At 38.4% G+C, this 20,762-nt stretch overlaps 1 protein-coding gene across 11 annotated transcripts in view; it reads right to left on the bottom strand.

Annotated features, from left to right (window-relative positions):
* SEC14L1 (SEC14 like lipid binding 1) overlaps window positions 1–20,762 on the bottom strand; it is a 127,158-nt gene that overhangs the window by 45,965 nt on the left and 60,431 nt on the right. The window contains exons 1-2 of one of the 11 annotated variants that reach the window (XM_043497626.1): window positions 13,482–13,485; window positions 389–395 (exon numbers count right to left, since the gene is read on the bottom strand). The exons of 9 other annotated variants lie outside the window; for them this stretch is intronic. In XM_043497626.1, coding sequence (XP_043353561.1) covers window positions 389–394 — 6 coding nt within the window. In that variant the 5' untranslated portion in view covers window position 395; window positions 13,482–13,485. Of the gene's footprint in view, window positions 1–388; window positions 396–8,081; window positions 8,101–13,481; window positions 13,486–20,762 lie in introns of those variants that run through there. One more of the 11 variants, XM_043497624.1, reaches the window with a different exon arrangement.

The following is a 20,762-nucleotide window of genomic DNA, read 5'->3' as shown; positions in this document are numbered from 1 at the left end:
CTCACCCTCCGTGCCCATGCAATCTGTGAAGTATTTTTCTGGGACTCCGAGAGTTCACAACCCAGCAGGGCACTGTGGTAACCTGACAGATTGTATTCTATCACAGTCTGATCCTCCCTGCTCCCCTCTTTCTCCTTTCCACCCTTCAAATACTAACCATAAGGCTAAGAGATGAAGCTGAGAAAAACATTACTGTCCCACAGCAGACAGGCCAGGATGTTTCAGGCTCTCAGCACCCACCACACCAGTAAATATCAAAAAAGAAACAGACTTTTTTCAGATTAACCTACACAAAATAGCAAATTCCTTATCCTCCTTCACATGTTCTTGTTCACACTCACTTATTCTTTTCTCTACTGGTGACAAAATAGCAGTATTTGAAACCAGCAGCCATACTTATGTGAAGAACCATGGCATCGTATTACAATATTGAAAGACTATATAATTTCTGTATTCATAACCAGCTCTTTATTGGGAGGATACAGGAAGGAGATGGTAGGGAAAGGACATATCCCAATATACCTGGACGGACAGACTGGTTAAAACAAATGTCCACAGTGATTAGAAAGGAGTAGGTGAGTCAGGGCACCTTGCGGAAGAACAAAGTTTGTCTCCACTATATCAGGATTGGTTAATTCTTAGAGAAAGGAACACAGTTTGGGGCGAGCACTGACTCTGAAAGGACAAGCAATGATCTCCTTTGAAAACCATGTCTTGACAGGTACACCTCTGAATCTCTGCTACCATGTAAGAAACCTTGTCACTCAACCTTTAATCTTTTGAATTAACCTTTCTTGATCAGTACGAGAGTGGCTCTTCACAGCTGTTGCTTAGATGAAACAGGTTTAATTGTGGTTCACATCTGTATTTTCACCTTCTTAAACTTTCTTATTTAAATGAAATAATCCACTTTAATGACCTTGAGGGGAACAAATGCTGTCTGATTGTGGCTAAGAACCAAGAATTCTATACCCTCAGCGGAGGGAGAGAATACAGATGAGAAACACTTTGGGTAGCCAAGGTAAAAAAAATGAGGATTTTAACCTGTCCCAAGAAGTGTCACAGCAGGCTGATTTATAGCCATATAGTCATGGAACGACCGCTCAGATTTAAAGGTGCCAGGGCATTGTCATGTGGTGTTGCAATGGTATTTTATGTAAAAAAACCTGGATTTTAGGAATCCTTTCTGGCTGATTTTCTTACTAGAGACAGGAAAGAAATGTTATGACTTATTTTTGGCTTATAAAAGAGATACGTCAAGCCTTCTGTTATTGCAAATTTTTGCCAAAGAAAGTTTCTCTGACTAAACGAGGTCAAAATAAGTAGGAACAGAAATCTGATATCTACATTACATCTCCCATTTGGAGTCAGCACTTGCAGCAGAAAACAGTCACCAACAGATATGCGGCTGACAACTACAGCAAGATCACCAAGAGGCTTGTGACTCAACTCCTGTAGGAAATAGATTTTTCAAACGTATCAGATGTAAGCAATAGCCAAAACTGTATTGAAACAATAACTTAAAAAGGGAAGCCATAAAATCTATCACCACAAACTCTAATTTACAAGATAGATAAATTTCAAGAAGCCTCCATTAAGGATCAAGGAGAGGATATGGACAGCAAATGCCTTGACTGAAATCACAATATGAAATGGAACATGTGAAAATGCATTCTTTAAATGTGTTCCCTTTTACACATTTGCTCCAGTAGGAAGTCTCACTTCTAGTCACCAACTCCAAGGTGTTGGAAATGCATATTTTCCACAACATCTGAACACTTATGGCAAAATTCTGCCCTTACAAACTGGAGTTATGCTTGGGCTGGTTGTGAAGAGCAGAGGTATTGGCAGAGGATTAGATTTTAAAAACATACAGATGTCTCAGGGCAGGCATATGGTGGGATGCACATTGCTTATTCTTTAAAATAAAAAATAAATAACTAAAAGGATTAGCATAAGTCCCGGGCTAGTGCAAGATGCTGAATGCAACATAGGAGGGACCTGTCCACATCCCTTAACTGGTAGGCCACACAGCCCAACCCAAACCCCTTCGGTGCCACAATGCAATTATTGGCATTGTAGTTTGTCCTGCTTCTAGAACTCTCAATTACTACAGTAGATAGGAATTTTAGCCTGCTGCTGCACAAGGGGTTGAGAGATGGGCATGCTCCATTCACCCTCTTCCCGCACACTACAGGGCAGACCAGGGGTGGGCAAACTTTCTGGCCTGAGGGCCACATCAGGGTTCCAAAATTGTATGGAGGGCCAGGTAGGGAAGGCTGTGCCGCCCCAAACAGCCTGGCCCCGCCCCCTATCTACCGCTTCCCACTTCCAGCCCCCTGACTGCCCCCCTCAGAACTCCCGACCCATCCAACGCCCCCTGCTCCTTGTCCCCTGACCGCCCCCTCCTGGGACCCTGCCCTCTCTCCAACCCCCCCTTCTCCCCGTCTACCCCAATCCCTATCCAAACCCCCACCCCCTGACAGGCCCCTTGGGACTCCAACGTCTATCCAACCCCCCGTTCCCCATCCCCTGACCACCCCCCTCCCTCAAACCTCCGCCCCATCCAACCGCCCCCTGCTTCCTGACTACTCCCCCCCCCCGGACTCCCTGCTCCTTATCCAAATCCCCACTCCCTCCTGCTCAGAGCAGTATGTCTGGCAGCCAAGCGGCCTGGCCGGAGCCAGCCACACCACCGTGCTGCCCGGCAGGAGCTTGCAGCCCTGCCGCCCAGAGCACTGGCATCAAGACGAGCTGAGGCTGCGGGGGAGGGGGAATAGCAGGGAAGGGGCCGGGGGCTAGCCTCCCCTGCCGGGAGCTCAAAGGCTGGGCAGGACAGTCCCATGGGCTGGATGTGGCTCACGAGCTGTAGTTTGCCCACCTCTGGGACAGACCATAAGAATGGCCATAATGGGTCAGACCATCTAGCTCAGTGTCCTGTCTTCCAACAGTGGCCAATGCCAGGTGCCCCAGAAGGAATAAACAGAACAGATAATCAAGTGATCCATCCCGTCACCCATTCCCAGCTTCTGGCAAACAGAGGCTAGGGATACCATCCCTGCCCATCCTGGCTAATAGCCATTGATGGACCTATCCTCCATGAACTTATCTAGTTCTTTTTTGAACCCTGTTATAGTCTTGGCCTTCACAACATCCTCCAGCAAGGAGTTCCACAGGTTGACTGTGCGTTGTGCGAAAAAAATTCTTCCTTTTGTTTTAAATCTGCTGTCTATTAATTTCATTTGGTGACCCCTAGTTCTTGTAGTATGAGGAGTAAACACTTCCTTATTTACTTTCTCCACACCAGTCATGATTTATAGACCTCTATCACATCCCCCACTTAGTCATTTCTTTTTCAAGCTGAAAAGTCCCAGTTTTATTAATCGTTTCTCATATGGAAGCGATTCCATACCCCCTAATCATTTCTGTTGCCCTTTTCTGAACCTTTTTCCAATTCCAAAAAACTTTGGAGATGGGGCAACCACATCTGCATGCCAGCGTACCATGGATTTACAAAGAGGCAATATATTTTCTGTCTTATCTATCGTTTTCTTAATGATTCCCAACATTTTGTTCACTTTGACTGCCGCTGCACTTTGAGTGGATGTTTTCAGAAAATAGCCACAATGACTCCAAGATCTTTCGTGAGTGGTAACAGTTAATTTAGATGCTATCATTTTATATGTATAGTTGGGATTATGTTTTCCAATGTGCATTACTTTGCATTTATCAACACTGAATTTGGCCCTTACTATTTAACCGAGGTAAGATTTAAGATTTGTCTACCTGACAAAGGCGCTACAAAAGCACTAAGGCAAGAGATCCTATCTGCCTCATTTTAGAGGCTAAACATCTGTTTTATGTAAATATAAAATATACATGTAAATATACAAAACATTTCTGATCTACAACTTGATGATTACAGTATTATTAATGTATTTTGAGAGGTATATTAACAGAAGGAACAGATAGAAAGTGTGCTGCTCGTGCACCGAAGTCAGTGCCAGCATTCCTGAGTAGTTCGAACAGTCCAAATGCACTCTACTTCTTTAAACTTCAAGAATTTGAAATTTGCAATTTAATGCTTTCAACAAGGGATTCTCGACACACGAATGCCAATGGAAAATTTTGTATAATTATAAAAGTCAACGTATGGCAAAGTTTGCTTCATGATCTTTTTAATTTTTATACAGACAGTGCATATTTGCATTTCAACATAGCTGCATCTCAACTTAAGAGATGCGCACCCAGGAAGCACATAATTGTGAACAGAATCCTTTCAGTCACTCTGATAAAATGCTAATTCATGTGCAGGAGTGAGAATTATTAAAAATGTAATCCCAGATGCTCAAGCAACCATCTGCACCTGTTTTCCACTTACAAAATATTTTAAGGGGGTGGAGGGGAAGATTATGATCTTGGCCTTAACTATCAGCCTCAAGTCACAATAGAGAAGAAAATCCTCCCTTCCGCAGCATCCTCCAGAGATGGGATTAAATTCTAGTTTATGACAGTTGCTCAATCACTTAAGGCTTTGTCTACCTGGGAAAGTTTTACTAGTTATATGTACACCCCAGTATGAGCCCATGTGTTGACAAACTTTTCTATTTTAGTTTACGTCCCTTCGGAAGAAGGTTAAAGCTTAAAAAAAAACCCCACACTTACACCAAGATTTAAATTTATTTAAATATTTGAATTTAAACCAATAGTTATACTAGTGTAAACTAAGTATAATCTTGTGTGTGGACACACTTTTTCTGATATAATTTCCCCACAGAGAGAACCCATTTATCGCTCCTGGCCCATACCTTACCAAAATGGAGAAAATAATGCCATCCTTATTTTAAATTCAGTATTTCTTTACCTGTTGGGTTTGTACTGCTGATCACTGTTCCCTCTAAGATGTGCGCGTGCACACAGATCCTAAACCCAGTGTGCATGGCAAAACACCACTCGCACAAAAATTTGCACAGAAGAAATTTTTTGAGCACATGGCTTGTCAAAAATTAGAGGGAACATTGCTGCTGATATGGAGTTAAAGTTCTGCAGAATTTGGTAAAGTTTCCTATAGATTTCCAAAGGCCCTACTTAGATCTGATGAAATAACCCTACGAATATTACACCGGAACAGACAATACTTATTTGCTGTAAAAGACTGGATATCTGGCTTTGTAACGTGCTAAGTAGTTTGAAGCTTGAATTGCAGCCATCTTAGAGACTCATTAGGGAAGCACTCTGTCCCTGAGAGCTGAAAAATGTAACCAACTATGTCTGGAAGCAGTGAAAGCATCACCTAGTAACAATACAGAATAGTCTAATGTTCGTTACAACAGGTTCAATGCTTTCTACAGATCATGTGAACGATATTACATTAATAGCTTTAACTTGTTTGGCAGTGATGATATTCTTACAAACTTAGTTTCCATAGTGTTTCCTCACTACTGCTATGTACAGAGTGGGGGGGCAGGAGGGGAGGGTAGTGGGAGAGCAGGAGGGAATGCCAGATAGGTTGCAGGCTCACCCCCCACACCACCCGAGATCCCATAAAGCTCTAAATCCGATTTAACGTTTACTTTTGGATTATCATTCCATTTAATAATATTTTCATATACATGCAAACAGTAAAGCAATATTGTAGGACATCTAAATAAACAGGAAAATCAACTAACTTTTTAGAATAGAGACTGTACATTCATTGCTACACTGAACAAACTCAGCTTACCCCATTAAAGAAGGCATCAATAAAAACTTTTGGTATTTTATTTATAGATATTTCTATGACAATCATTGAACTAATTGCGATATCGGGATACATCTCAGAATACCAAATATCCATTTAATTCCTTCCCAACCTTCTGTCAATGTGAAAGAATTGGTTTAAATGTTAAGCTCCAAAATTCGTGGTAATAAATAACCGGTTCATCTGTGCAGCCAACTAATGGGATAATACCAATCACCTCTTTAAAATACAGCCTGCAAGGCTAGTACCACTACTGGAACAGGATTATAATTGGGATACAATTCCTTTTGGTTCCAGTTAAAGTTCTGCTTACATAATGTATTTTACCATTCTTCAGTTCAGACAATAACTGCAGGTTTCACTTGCACTTAACATTGCTGTGAAGCAAATCTCTTTTTATATAAGAAAGACTACTGAATTTATTTAGAGTACTGGAAAGTCTGTTCCTTTCTGATTCAGAATTATAGCAGTTTCCAGGGTTACAGTGTAGATTACATTTGGTTCTAAATATGTCACAAACAGATCAAATGCAGAATTAGGCATTTGAAATAGTTATCATACAACCTAATTCTTTTAAACTAGCTTTGAACCCTTCAGGTGTAATGCATTCAAATACCATATTTTATTATGTAACCACAAAGAACCATCTGGAATATGAAAATACATAAAAATAGACTGTCAAAAATAAAATCAAGATTAAGCCGATACAGTAGTGCCTATACTTCCCTGTGCCTTTTTTTTTTTTTTTTAAATAAAAAGCACCCTAGGAACACAATCTCTACACCAGATTAGACCACTTGACTATCAAATGAAGTATGTAACCTCCAGGAGTGGAAAATTCTAGATGAAGACTAAAAAACTCCATATTGCATTTAAAACAGTTGTGCAATACTGTACGGGGGCGGGGAAGAGTATCACCACACAAGAGAACCAGTACAACAGACTCACTATCTTAAGCTTTAGCATTATGATGAAGCTATAATTTCTTTTGTAAATTTAATTAAAATTACGTTTACGTTCCTATGGAATTTCCATCCACCTGCACTGAAATAGCATCTTTGTCATTCACCATCATGAAGGCAACAGGAAACCTATATAAACTTTCAATGAAATGGTTTTTCATGAGCTCCACAGATTTTAGGTCATATTTTGGAGAGAAGGGAAGGGAAATGGCATCTTATATCTCTAATAACTTTATGGCCTTTGGACCATATACTTCTTTGATCCACAAGCAGACTCCCCCCCCCCCCCCGAAAGCAGCAGGGGTTCCCCCAATCCAGGCACACAGTATGACCCTGTGATAATAAGAGCCACAATATTAAGTCAAGATATTATGCCCCAAATATGGTGTCTTGCAAGAGAGACACACCATTCTATGTAAACATTTCACAGGCAAATGGTTTACTGAAAAACCCATGAGAAATGCACATTAACTAGAATAAACTGAGTATACCAATCTCACTTTCTTTCATAAAAATTTAGATATTATCTTCTGCTGCAATCAAAATGTTAAACATAAGCCTAACCTCTATAATACAGTCAGTCAGTACCATATTTAATAAATTACTCTTACTGAAGGGGGGACAATTTATGCCCCCACTTCAAAAGTTTAGTTTAAATGTGCGTGAGATTAATCTGAGCCAATCCAGGCGTCAACAGTTCAGTTGCCACTCTCGGCAGAAAAGCCAAGGACTAAAAGGGTATCAAGTGAAGTATCCTCTCAACAAGCTAAATTTATGGAGCACCTTTCAACTTGAAATATCAAGGATTCCAATGTGCTGTAACAAACTTAGGGCTTATCTACACAGGAAAATTGACTGGCAATAGCTATAGCTAAATTATACACCGGTATAACTATGCCAGTGTAATTTCCTCATGCGGATACGATTCTAGCTTTTATTCCAGAATAGTGTGTCCACATGGGGAAGTTATGCCAGTATAGATATAGTGGTATAATTATTCTGATGTAGTATGCTGCTCAATTTCCCTGTATTAAAAAAAGCCCTTAAACACATAGGGATCGCTTCATTTACTATTGAAGATGCAACCATCTTTGCGGAGAAAAAACAGCAGCTTTTTGACAATTTATAGCAACAACATATAATAGTTTTAGATGGGAAGCAAATACCACTTTATCCAATATAACATTAGGGTGAATACAAGTAGGCAAAACAATTACGTGATATGGAATTTGACCAGAATATCAGGTCAGCATCCCATCTCTTAAACAACAACAGGCATGTTTCAGTATTACTTCAGTTGAAAGACACTGGTTTCTCCAAAACAAATGACATTTGTGATTAAGTAAATCTGAGTAAGCTGCTGCCTGTATAATACTTGCTTGGTGGATAGGAGTCTTCAGCCTCCAAGTCCATGAATGTTCCATCTTTACTGAATATTGACTTTCAGACCCCCCCCAAAAAAATAAATAAATAAAAAAGGCAGTCACTGTTGGGATCTTAGGAACACACCTGCATGCTTCAGACATACTCACAGTGCAAATAAGGACAATGCTCTGTAAGAATGTGGTTCAAACAATGTCTGTCTGTACAATAGCGCCCACCAGACAGAAGACTTAACTTGCCACCTTCACAAACTGTTAGATCCACATAACAAATGGCAATATTGTGATACTTGTGTTGTACTTAGATACTCTGTTCTTGTGTTTCTGGGTTCAGAGTACATCAAGCATGCGTGCACGTGTGCTGGGGACAGAATTTAGACCGAGCTGGTGCAACATAACACCTCTCAAATTGCTCTCTTGTTCATCAGAGTCTCAGCTTTCATTTAAGAGAAATAAATAAATCTCTAGCTGTTACATTTGTGTAAAAAAACAAAAAACAAACACACACACCACAACCTCCAAAATGTGAGCCGACTAAGTGATGCAACCAGGTTTACTAAGACAGCCTACAGAGAACTGAAGCAGTATCTTTGGGATGCTTGAACAGCTGCCTTTATCTCAGGGAAGTGTTAATGCAGATGCCTTAGTGACAAATTTCAATGCCAACCCCATTAGCTATTTTATTCTTCATGTATGAAAAAAAGAGGGAGGATCACAGATTTGTAGTTTATTGTGAGTGACATCTCATTTTGGTGCCACAATTGGGTGGTATTCAGGAGAGAACCGCCACTCTTTGTGCTCCTCCCCAAAATCAAGAAGCCTAAGGAACCTACATGAGCCCATGGGCATAATCAAGTTCCATCAAGCAAGAGCCAAGTGGAGTACACACAGTCATATCGTGAACATCTACATAATTTTTTGAGAGTGGCATCTCATTCTGGAGATTCATAAAGGCAGAGCTTATTTTGTAGACACAAGTTTGGAGAGTATACCATCTTTTCTTCCCTATGAATTCAACCTCCTGTTGGAGATTAAATGTGGGGGTACTGAGAGATAACAGCCACAGGATGTTGTGTTAGATGTGTAATAAGTTAACAATTCTTCCTTCAGGGCTGGTAGGGAAAGCATAACTCCAAATGGGATTGGTTAGAACGGAAGGAATGGCCCCATATGCTAGTTAGAAACTAACCTGGAAAAATTTGACAAGGGAGGACACTATTCTAAAACAGAGGCCTCAAAGATGGTCTTTGCAGCAACAGTGTAACTATTATTCCATAAAGGCAAAATTCAAGTCCATGGTGTTACCAATATTAGACTGAGATATGGTTTTGTTCATTTATCTTTTGTGTTTAAAAAAGCCTGAATCTGGACTGTAGCGAATTAGTGGACAAGCTCTACTAGTTTCTTGGGGCAGGAAACTGACTTCTGACCTTAAGGGTGGAGGATGTAATCGCTTTAGCACAAGGTTAAAAAAAAGAGGTTTCAGAGTCTAATCCCCAAAAAGATGTTGAGAGACAGCTGGCGTAGGCCAGTGAAGGCATCAAAAGGTTTGGAGGGTAGGACACTTAGGGAATACATAACTACTGAAAAATAAATCTGAGCAGTTCTGGAGCCCTTTCAAGTTATCTGCAGTTTTGTAAGCAATGCATAAACTTATGTAATATAGCAATGTGTTGTGAATTGCTGACATTCATCTTGCTAAGAAATTCACTGTGGCACTGTGATTATAATAAAATAATTATTTGTTTACAAGGTTAGCTTTGATATTTATCTCATCCTTTTCATTAAGCTAAGCTGTAAGCAACATGGATTGAGTGTTTTGTGATTTGAACCTGTATAGCCATGAAACTTTATTTTACAATTCAGCCATTATCCTACTGTGCGTCCATTGGGGATCTATTTTTGGAAGTGTCTACTGCTGCTAATTTAAAATTTTAAGTAGTTCTAAATTTGGATTTTCTAACAAATCTGTTTGATCTGCTATAATTAGAGGCACACTTTAAGAAAGGAAGATTCTTAAAACACACTTATCTGTCCCACATCTATTTTGGAATATATTAACTTTTGTATTACTTATTGGGACTGTATGTGAAAAGTTTAATCGTTTGTTAATTTGTTTTTGCCTACTTATTAAGACAGCTACAGGGTAGGTCTCAATGTGTTCCTTTTTAGGTAAATATTAAAACCATTTAACATCTCTGAATGCATCCGATGAAGTGAGCTGTAGCTCATGAATGCTCATGCTCAAATAAATTTGTTATCTCTAAGGTGCCACAAGTACTCCTTTTCTTTTTGCGAATACAGACTAACATGGCTGCTACTCTGAAACCTGTCATTTAACATGATTTGGCTCAGAGAGGTTAAGAGACTTACATTAGACATCAGAATCAGTCGCAGAGCTGAAAACAGAACAACAATTTCCCTCCCCCAGAAGAGGGCCAATGAGAGAAGAGTACAAAGTAATAAAATGAACTGCACTCACATTAGGTCTGAATTTAGCCCAGAGGCACACAGGCTTCTAGGTGCTATTGTAATACAAATAATTTTATATTATAAATAGTATAGTCAACCTACAGAATTTATTGTCAAAGGAGATATTCAAGACAAACAGTATGCTAGAGTTTAAAGAGGACTAGGAAACTGACCATTAGCCCCTTTAACTGCTGCCAGAAGCTCCAGGTAGAATTCAGCTACTTCAGCTGAATATACACGTTAAGTGTCACAAGGGGATTCAAATCTCATGTTGCAGTAGAATGCCCATGAGAATCCGGGAAGGAATCCTAACCCATCTCTCTCCAAATATGTCTTGCACTACACAGATGATTAGGCATATTATGGGATATTTATCAGGTTCCAGCTGCTGCCAAAGGCATGCCAGTAGACTAATGATGTGATCATGTGTAGCAACTATTATGTCACCAAAATTTGTCACCTTCCCCATGTACAAACAGGAAATATACCTACTGCAAAGCTTAATTGATTCAAAAGTGAAACTGTCAACAGTTCTTCAGCCCTTGGTTCTCTTTTAAAAACAGTGAATAAAACCACAAAGATTACATAAATAAAAACAGTTTTTTCCTCACCATGCCCACCCACACTGTGGAAGTGCAGACAGAGAAAGATGGGATCAATTTAGTCAAACTGCAAGAACAAACAAGTTCAAAAGAAACAGTCCACATTAAATTCTGTTCATTATGTCAATGTCTGTAGTATGCAGACCATGAAACAGAAATATGTAATTTCATGAATTCAGCATAGAGGGCTTTAGCCACAGGCCAATGAATTACACAGCAAAAATAGATTTTGTAAATTAAAAAGCAATACGATTTATAAAATGGCTGACAAGATGTCCTCTGAGAAGGATATTGGCAACTGTATTCCTGAACTGGACCAACGCTGATGCATTCACATTTTCCACTGAATGAAGAAAAATAAAGGACTTGGAAAAGAAAGTGCTCATGTCAGGAAACTAATCATTCCCCTCCTATTGTGGCCCAAACAAATGTAAACATTGCACTGCCGTTCCCACAGTTCTGAAAGATCTGAGGGGCCATTAACACAAGCACTTTTTTTAAAATCTTACAGAATTAAGATCTATTATTACTAAAACAAGGATATATTACAGCAGCAGCAGCAAGCAGTTCTGCAAATTACAAGCCACAGTCAAACCGAGAGGCCACTATGTTAAAGCAGGTTAGAAATTTATGTTTTCAAGCTGTTACATAACTTGATCTTATGTTCTGGGACAAAACAAAACACCACCACTGGATTAAAATGGAGTTAATTACTGCTAAATACTCTAAAAACTTAAGGGACACACACATTACAGGGATGTTGTAATTAACCAAAACCCAAGCATTAGAATCCCAAGAAGTTCCAAGTTAAGGCTGCTTAACAGAAATTTGAATGTGTTGTATTGAAATGCACATTTAAGACACCAAAACAGTCTTAATTCTAATCCGTAATGACAGATGTAGGGTATAATCATAACAATTAGAGAAAAAAGTTAACTCAGTTTAATACTTAACCTAATTTCATCAAATAAGTCAGTCTATAAAGTCATGAGCAGTATGGGGAAAGTTAATAGGGAAGCATTATTTACACGAGAATTATAGAACTGGAAGGGACCTCGAGAGGTCATCTAGTCCAGTCCTCTGCACTCATGGCAGGACTAAGTATTATCTAGACCATCCCTGACAGGTGTTTGTCCAACCTGCTCTTAAAAATCCCTGATGGAGAGTCCACAACCTCCCTAGGCAATTTATTCCAGTGCTTAACTACTCTGACAATTAGGAAGTTTTTCCTGATGTCCAACCGAAACCGCCCAGGAGTCATCCAATAAAAATAAATAGGCAGCAGATTTAAAAACAACAAAAGGAAGTACTTCACACAACACACAGTTAACCTGTGGAACTTGTTGCCATGGGACACTGTGGAGGTTCAAAAAAGAACTAGGTAAGTTCATGGAGGATGTGTCAATCAATGGCTAAACCATCCCCATATAGTCTGGGAGTCACTAAACCTCCAAATGCTAGAAGTGGGACTCGACGATAGGGGATGGATCACTTGAAATTGCCCTTATCTGTTCATTCCCTCTGAAGCATCTGGCACTGGCTGCTATTAGAGACAGGATACTGGGCTACGTGGACCATGGTTCTAACTCATTATGGCTGTTCTTATGTTAAAATAATTAATAAATTTGTAAATTCTCAGAAAATTCATTATGTATTTAGGACATCAATGCTGTAAATTTGGGAAGAATAGGGTTTATTCCCCCCCTCCACACACACACACACACACACACACAAATAAGATGTGGAATTCCACCTTTAAGGACAAAACGGAACTCAGCACTAACTATTGAGCTGCAACCCAGTGCTTCCTTAATACAGTAATCAGAAAATAACCTGAATTTGGATTGTGGGCCCTTCATTAAAAGTCCTTAGAGCTCCCTTCCAGCACCGTAATTTCCCCTTCCTCTTTCCCCTTTTCCATTATACTCTTCCCTTCTCCATAATCTTGTATGAATCTGGGAAAAAATGTTGAATTGTCTTAGAAGAATCCGAAAGTGCTTTATTAACATTCATTTATTAAGCCCCAAACACCCTTATAAGAAAAGTATTTATATACATTTTACAGAGAAGTAGGAAGTTAAGTAACTTTCCGAGACAGACTTTGGGCAATTGAGTGGCATAGCTAGGAAAAGAATCCAATCTCTCCTCCCACTTAACACAGACAACATTTCAAAAAAGAAAAGGAGTACTTGGGGCACCTTAGAGACCAACAAATTTGAGCATACAAAAGCTTATGCTCAAATAAATTTGTTAGTCTCTAAGATGCCATAAGTACTCCTTTTCTTTTTGCGGATACAGACTAACACGGCTGCTACTCTGAAACATTATCTCAATTTCTTAAAATGCCTATACAGCAAAATAAATTTTAGTGATTTTCTTTCTTAAATTTTAAACTATGTCGAATAGAGGATTGAAATACTGCTCCCCATTCCATACAACAAATCTCAGCTCAAATATTCTGTCCTCTACAGGCTCCCATTTCCAACTGACATCAATGAAGTTTCCATGGAAATGGAAAAGCAGAATTATCACAGTTGATCTGTACCATGCAGAACAGACAAAATAAATATCACCTTTAGGTTGTATCCTACTATTTCTAAGCAATCACAAACAAGAATTTGCCAATATAGCTTTAGATAGATGCTCATGGATCTCTCTACACAAACTTCAACTGTGCACTCAAAATATTTAACAAGACATCCCAACCTTTTCCCATAAAACTTGAATGCACCTAACACTTCTAAAGTGCTATCCTCAGATTAAATGACAATTGCCAAACTGCCCAGTTTATACTGTTCTAGACCACAATTACGAGATACCCTTTCGCATGTGGAGGTCTGGAGTGCTGGGTAATCCACTGTCAAAAGCAAAGCAGTCAGTTTTCCCGATGAGTTTAATTCTGAATTTTTGAGCTTCTAGGCAAATGCCATTTGGCTGATCAATGGGTCCTGCAACCACACTTTTGACATGTTCATAATCTAAACACCTTCAGAGGACTGAAATATTGAGAGTATTTTCAGATTAAAGTAATAGCACTGAGTTTCAATGAATTTTTTTTCTCTTGGTGGTAGTTCCTCCAAGTTTGGCAGGATGTTTTAGCTTTCAAAGTGTATTTTCAAAAATACAAAAAACAAATCCACCCAGAACTGGGTAGAAGCAGCTGATGAACAAAGGAACTGCAGCTGTCAGCTACAATAATACAGTCATGTGTTTCCCCACAAAAATAGAAAGCTATGGAAATGCTTAATAATGCCACAAACATGCAAACTACAGTAAGTCAATTTTTCCTTGTGCTTAACTTAATTCACATTTTTGTAACTGCTGTTCATTCTAAATAAGTTACATTCTAAAAACAAATAGCATGCTTTTTTAGACTTTTTTTTCTCCTTTGTGAAGCAAGAGACCATCAACAATGACACAAAACAACATAAGCTAAACTGGAAAAAGGCATTTTTACTCCACAATAGGACTGTCCACATGGGGAGTTACAACAGTATAATTCTACTAGTAAATTTCCTTGTGTAGTCAAGACCATAATTTTAATAAAAAAAAGTTACAGAAGAGATGGAGTTTGGGATTAAAAATAATTGAAAAAAATCACTGTATTATAAAGATTATAAACTGTTTTGAATAAAAGATAAGATACATACTAAGATTCTCCTCATTGTACAAACTTCCTGCATAGCAAGACAAATATATTTACTGGGAAGGAGGGATGGGAAGAACTTACATTCCATTAATTTCCAATTTCAAAAATGTTTAAAAAAAAGGAACCACACTATATGGATTTTAAACCTACTGTTACAAATTACACCCAAGGTTACTATGACAGACTGAAAAAATAGAGAAATAACCAATTCTCCAAACTCTATGTGCACTTGAAAGAACTTTATGTATGGCCATTTTCACTGTTTCCCTTTCATTATCAGTTAACCAATGTCCCTTATTTCAGTGGATCTTCCACATAGCAACAGGGAAAAGGAACATTAAAAAAAAGAAAATGTGATGAAGGCAACAAAAATTGGCATGGGATTTAGGGGCAGGTGTAGTACCCAAAGTTACTTTTCTTTAACAAATGAATTAAAAGTAACTAGATTTCAAGTTGACTGATATTCCTTTATAATGAAAGGAATGATTTGCTGACAAATCAGAAACAATTAAGAAAACTTCATACAATTCCAGATCTAGGAATTATATTTTAGTTCAATAATCTAAAAGACTAAACAGAGTAGATATGGAGAACTTTAACAGTGAAGTGTATTTATGCTTCATGAAAATTCTATTCCTCTTTTGTAATTCACTCATTTTAAACTCAGAACCTTATGGACAAAAGTCTTCACAGATCTGTTAAAAATAAACTAAGAAAAGCAGGCAAGTCATCTTGTCAGAAAATTCAAATGCACACATTTACTAAAATGTTGCAACTGAACCTTACTCTGTCTAGTTTTATGCTCAATGAATTTTAATGCACTTTGACTACTGCACTAAAATGGAGGAATTATAAATTTCTTTTTTTTTTGCTACAGCTACAATTTATCATCAGTTAAAAAGGATTTCATCTTCAAAGAAGCACCAAATGATCTTTGATTTCTGTTTTAAGAGAAACTAAAAATATTTAACAGTTAATGGGAATAGTAATTTAATTCTTTAAACTGAGTGACTGTGTAAGTAGTTTATGGACAGATTTTTCTGAAGTGCTCAGCACGCAGCAGCATCCAGTGTTCTCAATGGGAACTGATGGATACCAAGCACTTATGAAAATTTGTCCACTTTATGTAGATGCCTAAATAGGAGCACAGGTTTTTGAAAGTCTGTCTCCACTTGAAGGTGCTTAGTACTTTTGAAAAAAAACTAGCCCTTAATCCTCAATCCAGTTTTCTTAAAATCACAAATTCTTAAAAATATATACTTACAGTCAATATTAACACAGCATATGGTTTCAGAGTAGCAGCCGTGTTAGTCTGTATTCGCAAAAAGAAAAGGAGTACTTGTGGCACCTTAGAGACTAACAAATTTATTAGAGCATAAGCTTTCGTGAGCTACAGCTCACTATGGTGTAGGCCTGATACACACTAACTATGTGCAGCCACCAAATTAGGATATAAACTTCATTTCTAAAATGAAATTTGTAACTGTGGATGGAACATATTTATAGACAGAACGTAAGTGCAACAAACTTTCATCATATTTCTCTAAATACTCAACACCTTTGGTGCTGAAATCTGTAATATGGATTTCATTAAAACATGGTATATGCTTCCTTATGCACAAACTCATCTCTTGGAAGATTTGTTGAATGTCAAAGTGTGACCCTAAGAGCACCCCAATGCCAGAAGGCAAGGGGGTCCCCAGTATCTAGCAGTGACCCTCAGTTGGCCTGACCAGTTTAGTGTACCACCCCAACTTACTGTTATCATACACGATACCTTTTAGAACTGGCCAGCCTTGCTGAAAGAACAACCGGGGAGAGAAAAATACTTTGAACAAGAGACTAATTTTTTAAGTTAGGTTTTAGTCTTTGAAGCATGTTTTTACGTTTGTTTGCAACCATTTCTATCCGAATTCCTTCTACTTGGTATCACTTCAATGTCTTGTTTTTCCACACAACCATCTCAGTGTAGTGCTTCAAACTGAAAAGTAAAATCCTCAAAGTAACATGCTGGTGCTATGTACAGTCTCTTTAAAGTGAGCTTGACATGGTTTTGCGAGTGCTACAGTGAGATGGGCTGAGCACTGCACCCTGCAAGGAGTAACCAGGCTGGTGCAAGCCAGGGTGAGGTAAGTGTGCTGTAAGCAAGCTATTGGTGTATCAGGGCTCTGAGCCAAAGCTGCACAGCACAAAAGCATCCAAGATTACAGGGCAGGCAGTGACAACTCTAACTGGTCTCGGTAAACCCCAAAAGCACATCGCAAAGCAGCTGATTTTACAATGTTTGAGTTTAATTTCCAAAATAAATTTAAAGGAACTCTAACTCATTTCAGCCAGCCAGCATCACAGCTTATATTTTTCGGCTCAAGTGCTCATTTCTTAACCTCGTGTGCCAAGAGTAGTATGATATATATGAGGGACCCATCATTCTAATGTTGGCATTTTAAAGACTAAGCTGGGTGTTCAACAATGTGCATAACTTACATAAGAAAATTTAACTCTTCAACTTAAAGAGCTCTACAAAATGAGCATTAGAATTCTCAAAGGATTTTGAAAGCATATTCTTCTGGTTTCTTCTTCCATCTATCTAACCTTGGTAACACAAGAAAAGGCTGAGTAAACAGTAATTTCCCCCATTTCAGCTACTTTTAGCATTATGTAAACTGGGACATGAAAAGGAATCTTTAAGTCTATAATTTTCAGGAGTTAGCAAAGAGAAAACTTTAAAATAAAATGGCTGTAAATCTTTAAAAAGATATACTTTTAGAGCATGGTGGTACATTTAAAGCCTAATGCAATGCACAACAATGCAAATTCTGCCCCCAGAACAAGTAGCAGGACCAGGAACTACGAAGATATGCAGAGGAGCGGAGAGGAATCAAAGATTCACCAGAGAGACTAATTCTATCCCAATGGCTGGAGTACTTTACATGGAATTCTTATGCAGTCTCTCTCTATGGCCAGTCAAGACTGAGAGGATCCACAAGGTGCCCGACCTCCCCACAGCTTTACACTCCACCAGTTCTCTTCAGAGAGTGCCTCCAAGTCTGCAAGAAGAGGGAGCTGAATTTGCCCCGGACTGAATCCATTGCTATCCCCAGATATACATAAATTTCAAATGATGCTTTTCAGAATTTCCACAGAGAAGGTATGTGGGAGGGAGATATATCCCTTATACTTTTCCAGTTAGAGAAAACATTCATTCCTATTGCCATGATGAAGTATTTGCAACACAACAGTACTGGTGAGAGCTTGCCTTACCAATCCTGGGTCAGAGCAAAGTAGAATTTAGTTTTACTTTTCTTTCTTTGAATATGATTGTTTCAGGCACTTCAGCAGAAGCAGCAAAATTTGCCATGGTGTATCAGAACAACATAAAGGGGACCACAATTCTACTATCACAATATATAGGTATTTCTCATCACTTTCCATTATTTATTTGTAACCCAAGTAGGGAAGAATAGGAAGCGTGCAGTTTAAATGGTCCACCATGCAACAAAAGGACACTCATTCAGTTGGCTTCAGTGGAAAAGGGAAGTTCTAAGCGGCATCTCCATCCTAGAGCTGATATTAGGACTTGCTGTAACTAGTTTCAACTAGGAGGAGAGCTGTAGGCCTTTAGAGTATAGATATGTTTAGAGTCCTGGAGTGGGAATACAACTAAGACACTTTCTATAGTCCCGTCAGGGATTCAGGTACCAGTTAGCACCTCCTTCGGTCTCATCCTCCATTCCCAACCAGTCAATATGAACAAAACTGAGCTCAGTTTCATAGATGCCTTGCAAGAAAAATATGAAGGCTTTCAATATTCTCAGACAGCTTTCAGATACTGTTGGTAAGACAGCCCTTACAATAAAGATCACAGAGTTCCCATTATTTCCTCATTAAAACAATCTGCCACAGCAATAAATAGTATGCTGCCACACTGAAAAAGCTGTTCTGTTCTAGACACCTTTAATCACTTTATAATTTTGGGGGTGTTTCTTAGTCTCTTGCGATCAATGTCTCAAGTTCTATTCAGAGGGATTTATTTCCCCCCCCCCCCAAGAAGTATGAGAAGTCTGCAAGCCTAAAAAACGTATTTTTATACAGATGTAAAAAACTATTTCCTGAAGGGGTGCAATTTAAACTTGGCATGTACCATTATTTTGTCTGGAATGAGGAACAGTCTTGCTGCTACATTTAAAAGAAGTTTTGTTTTGAAACAGTTACCACCATTTGAAAGCTGGATAATGAGCATATGCAGTATGAAACGTTCATTTCAGCATAAAGTGGAATACGCTGTACATTCTCACTAGCATTATTTGGTCGTTCAAATAACCATTGATGGTGAACCCCACAGATTTTACCTCTGTGACAGAAACCAAGAAAATTTAGAGTTTGGCTCTAACTTACAAAAAGCCCTACTCACCATTTCCTGCAGTAATAACCCATCTTAACTACTGACTTTACCAGTTTTCCAATGATGTAAACACATTTAAAGCCAATGATATAATAATAAGGTACTGCAGGTATACAAGTATATTCTTAAAATGAATATATTGCAAGCAGAATTCCTGTGATAATAACTGCCCTATGAATGAAGTTCATGTTTGAAACAAATCAAGTATACAATCACTAGTCTACATCTGAAGTCATGCAAAGTATTTTGTTTAACTCACTATTTTGTATTGTATACATTCCTAGTCTATTAGTTCCGATTCTTTAGCTATTGTTATTTCAACTTTTTATATTATGGGTATTTTCTTCTCAAGAAAACAAAAGCTTAGATGACACAAGATCTTAGAGGATTTTTTGTTTAAAAAAAATACCAGCACGCTTCAGTTAAAAATATCTCCACAAACACAAAGTAGTTTTTCATTTGTTGCATCCGATGAAGTGAGCTGTAGCTCACGAAAGCTTATGCTCAAATAAATTTGTTAGTCTCTAAGGTGCCACAAGTCCTCCTTTTCTTTTTTGCGAATACAGACTAACACGGCTGCTACTCTGAAACAAAATTGTTTGAAAGCACAAAGCTAATTTTAACATGGCAGTTTTAATGATGTTAGCAAGGTATGATGAGAGGAATACATTTTTGGTAGTTGTTTTGACTTAAAGAGTTCCTGGCAGATATGTTAGAGGGAAATAAAAATACTCCCTCAACACAACAGAAATGTAACAACTCCTTAATTCAAATGGCAAAGTACACAGAGAATTTTCGCTGAAAAATCATCTCGTATATATAAATCTAAAACAGGAGCAAGTTTACTTAGTTACAAAAACACATGCAGTATTAAATAAGTAACTACTGAGTTTAATAGAATATTAGAAAACATATGATGAATAGCTGTAGTATTGCTTGTAAATAGCATTACAAGGTGCTGAGCATACACTGGTACCAATCAAAATGTATCAATACATAAACATGCAAAAATGAGGTCTTCAGTGGATTAAGATTGAGATAATATGCATTTTATTTAGATTTTATTTAGACTATTCTTTTTAGGACCAAAAAGGGAAGAAGTTGGTGTGACTGCTCTTCACATCCTTTTTCTATTTCATGAGAACTTGAACAACTGTGGTTTTGACTAAGTGTATACAGAAATATCAGATCTCTGTTATTTTTAAAATGGGAACCTAGATCAGGGTCACTCTTCAGTGCTGGTGGTTTTTGTTTGTAAGAAGTACACATAGATTAGTGACCATACACCTCATGGGCTTTGTTTAGTGTTGTAATAAATGGAGGGAGGGGAGGGGAGAAGCGAGAAATAGTTCCTTTTTATGGACACCCCAACATGCGGTGGTTGAGAGCCCTAAAAGTTCTAGCCTTCCCATTGGATCTTTTGACCAGGTGCCCACTCACTTCCTTTTACCCATGCATAGCAGTAAAACTTTTTAACCCTTTGCAGGTAGAGCAATTAAAAAACAGCTACTAAAAATATTTTTATAGCTACTGGCTGGCTGTCCATAAAAGGG

The sequence above is a fragment of the Dermochelys coriacea genome, chromosome 14 (assembly GCF_009764565.3).
Source record: "Dermochelys coriacea isolate rDerCor1 chromosome 14, rDerCor1.pri.v4, whole genome shotgun sequence".
Classification (NCBI taxonomy): Eukaryota; Metazoa; Chordata; order Testudines; family Dermochelyidae; genus Dermochelys; species Dermochelys coriacea.
The sequence above is the reverse complement of the archived record's forward strand: the minus strand, read 5'-3'. Positions and strand labels throughout refer to the sequence as shown.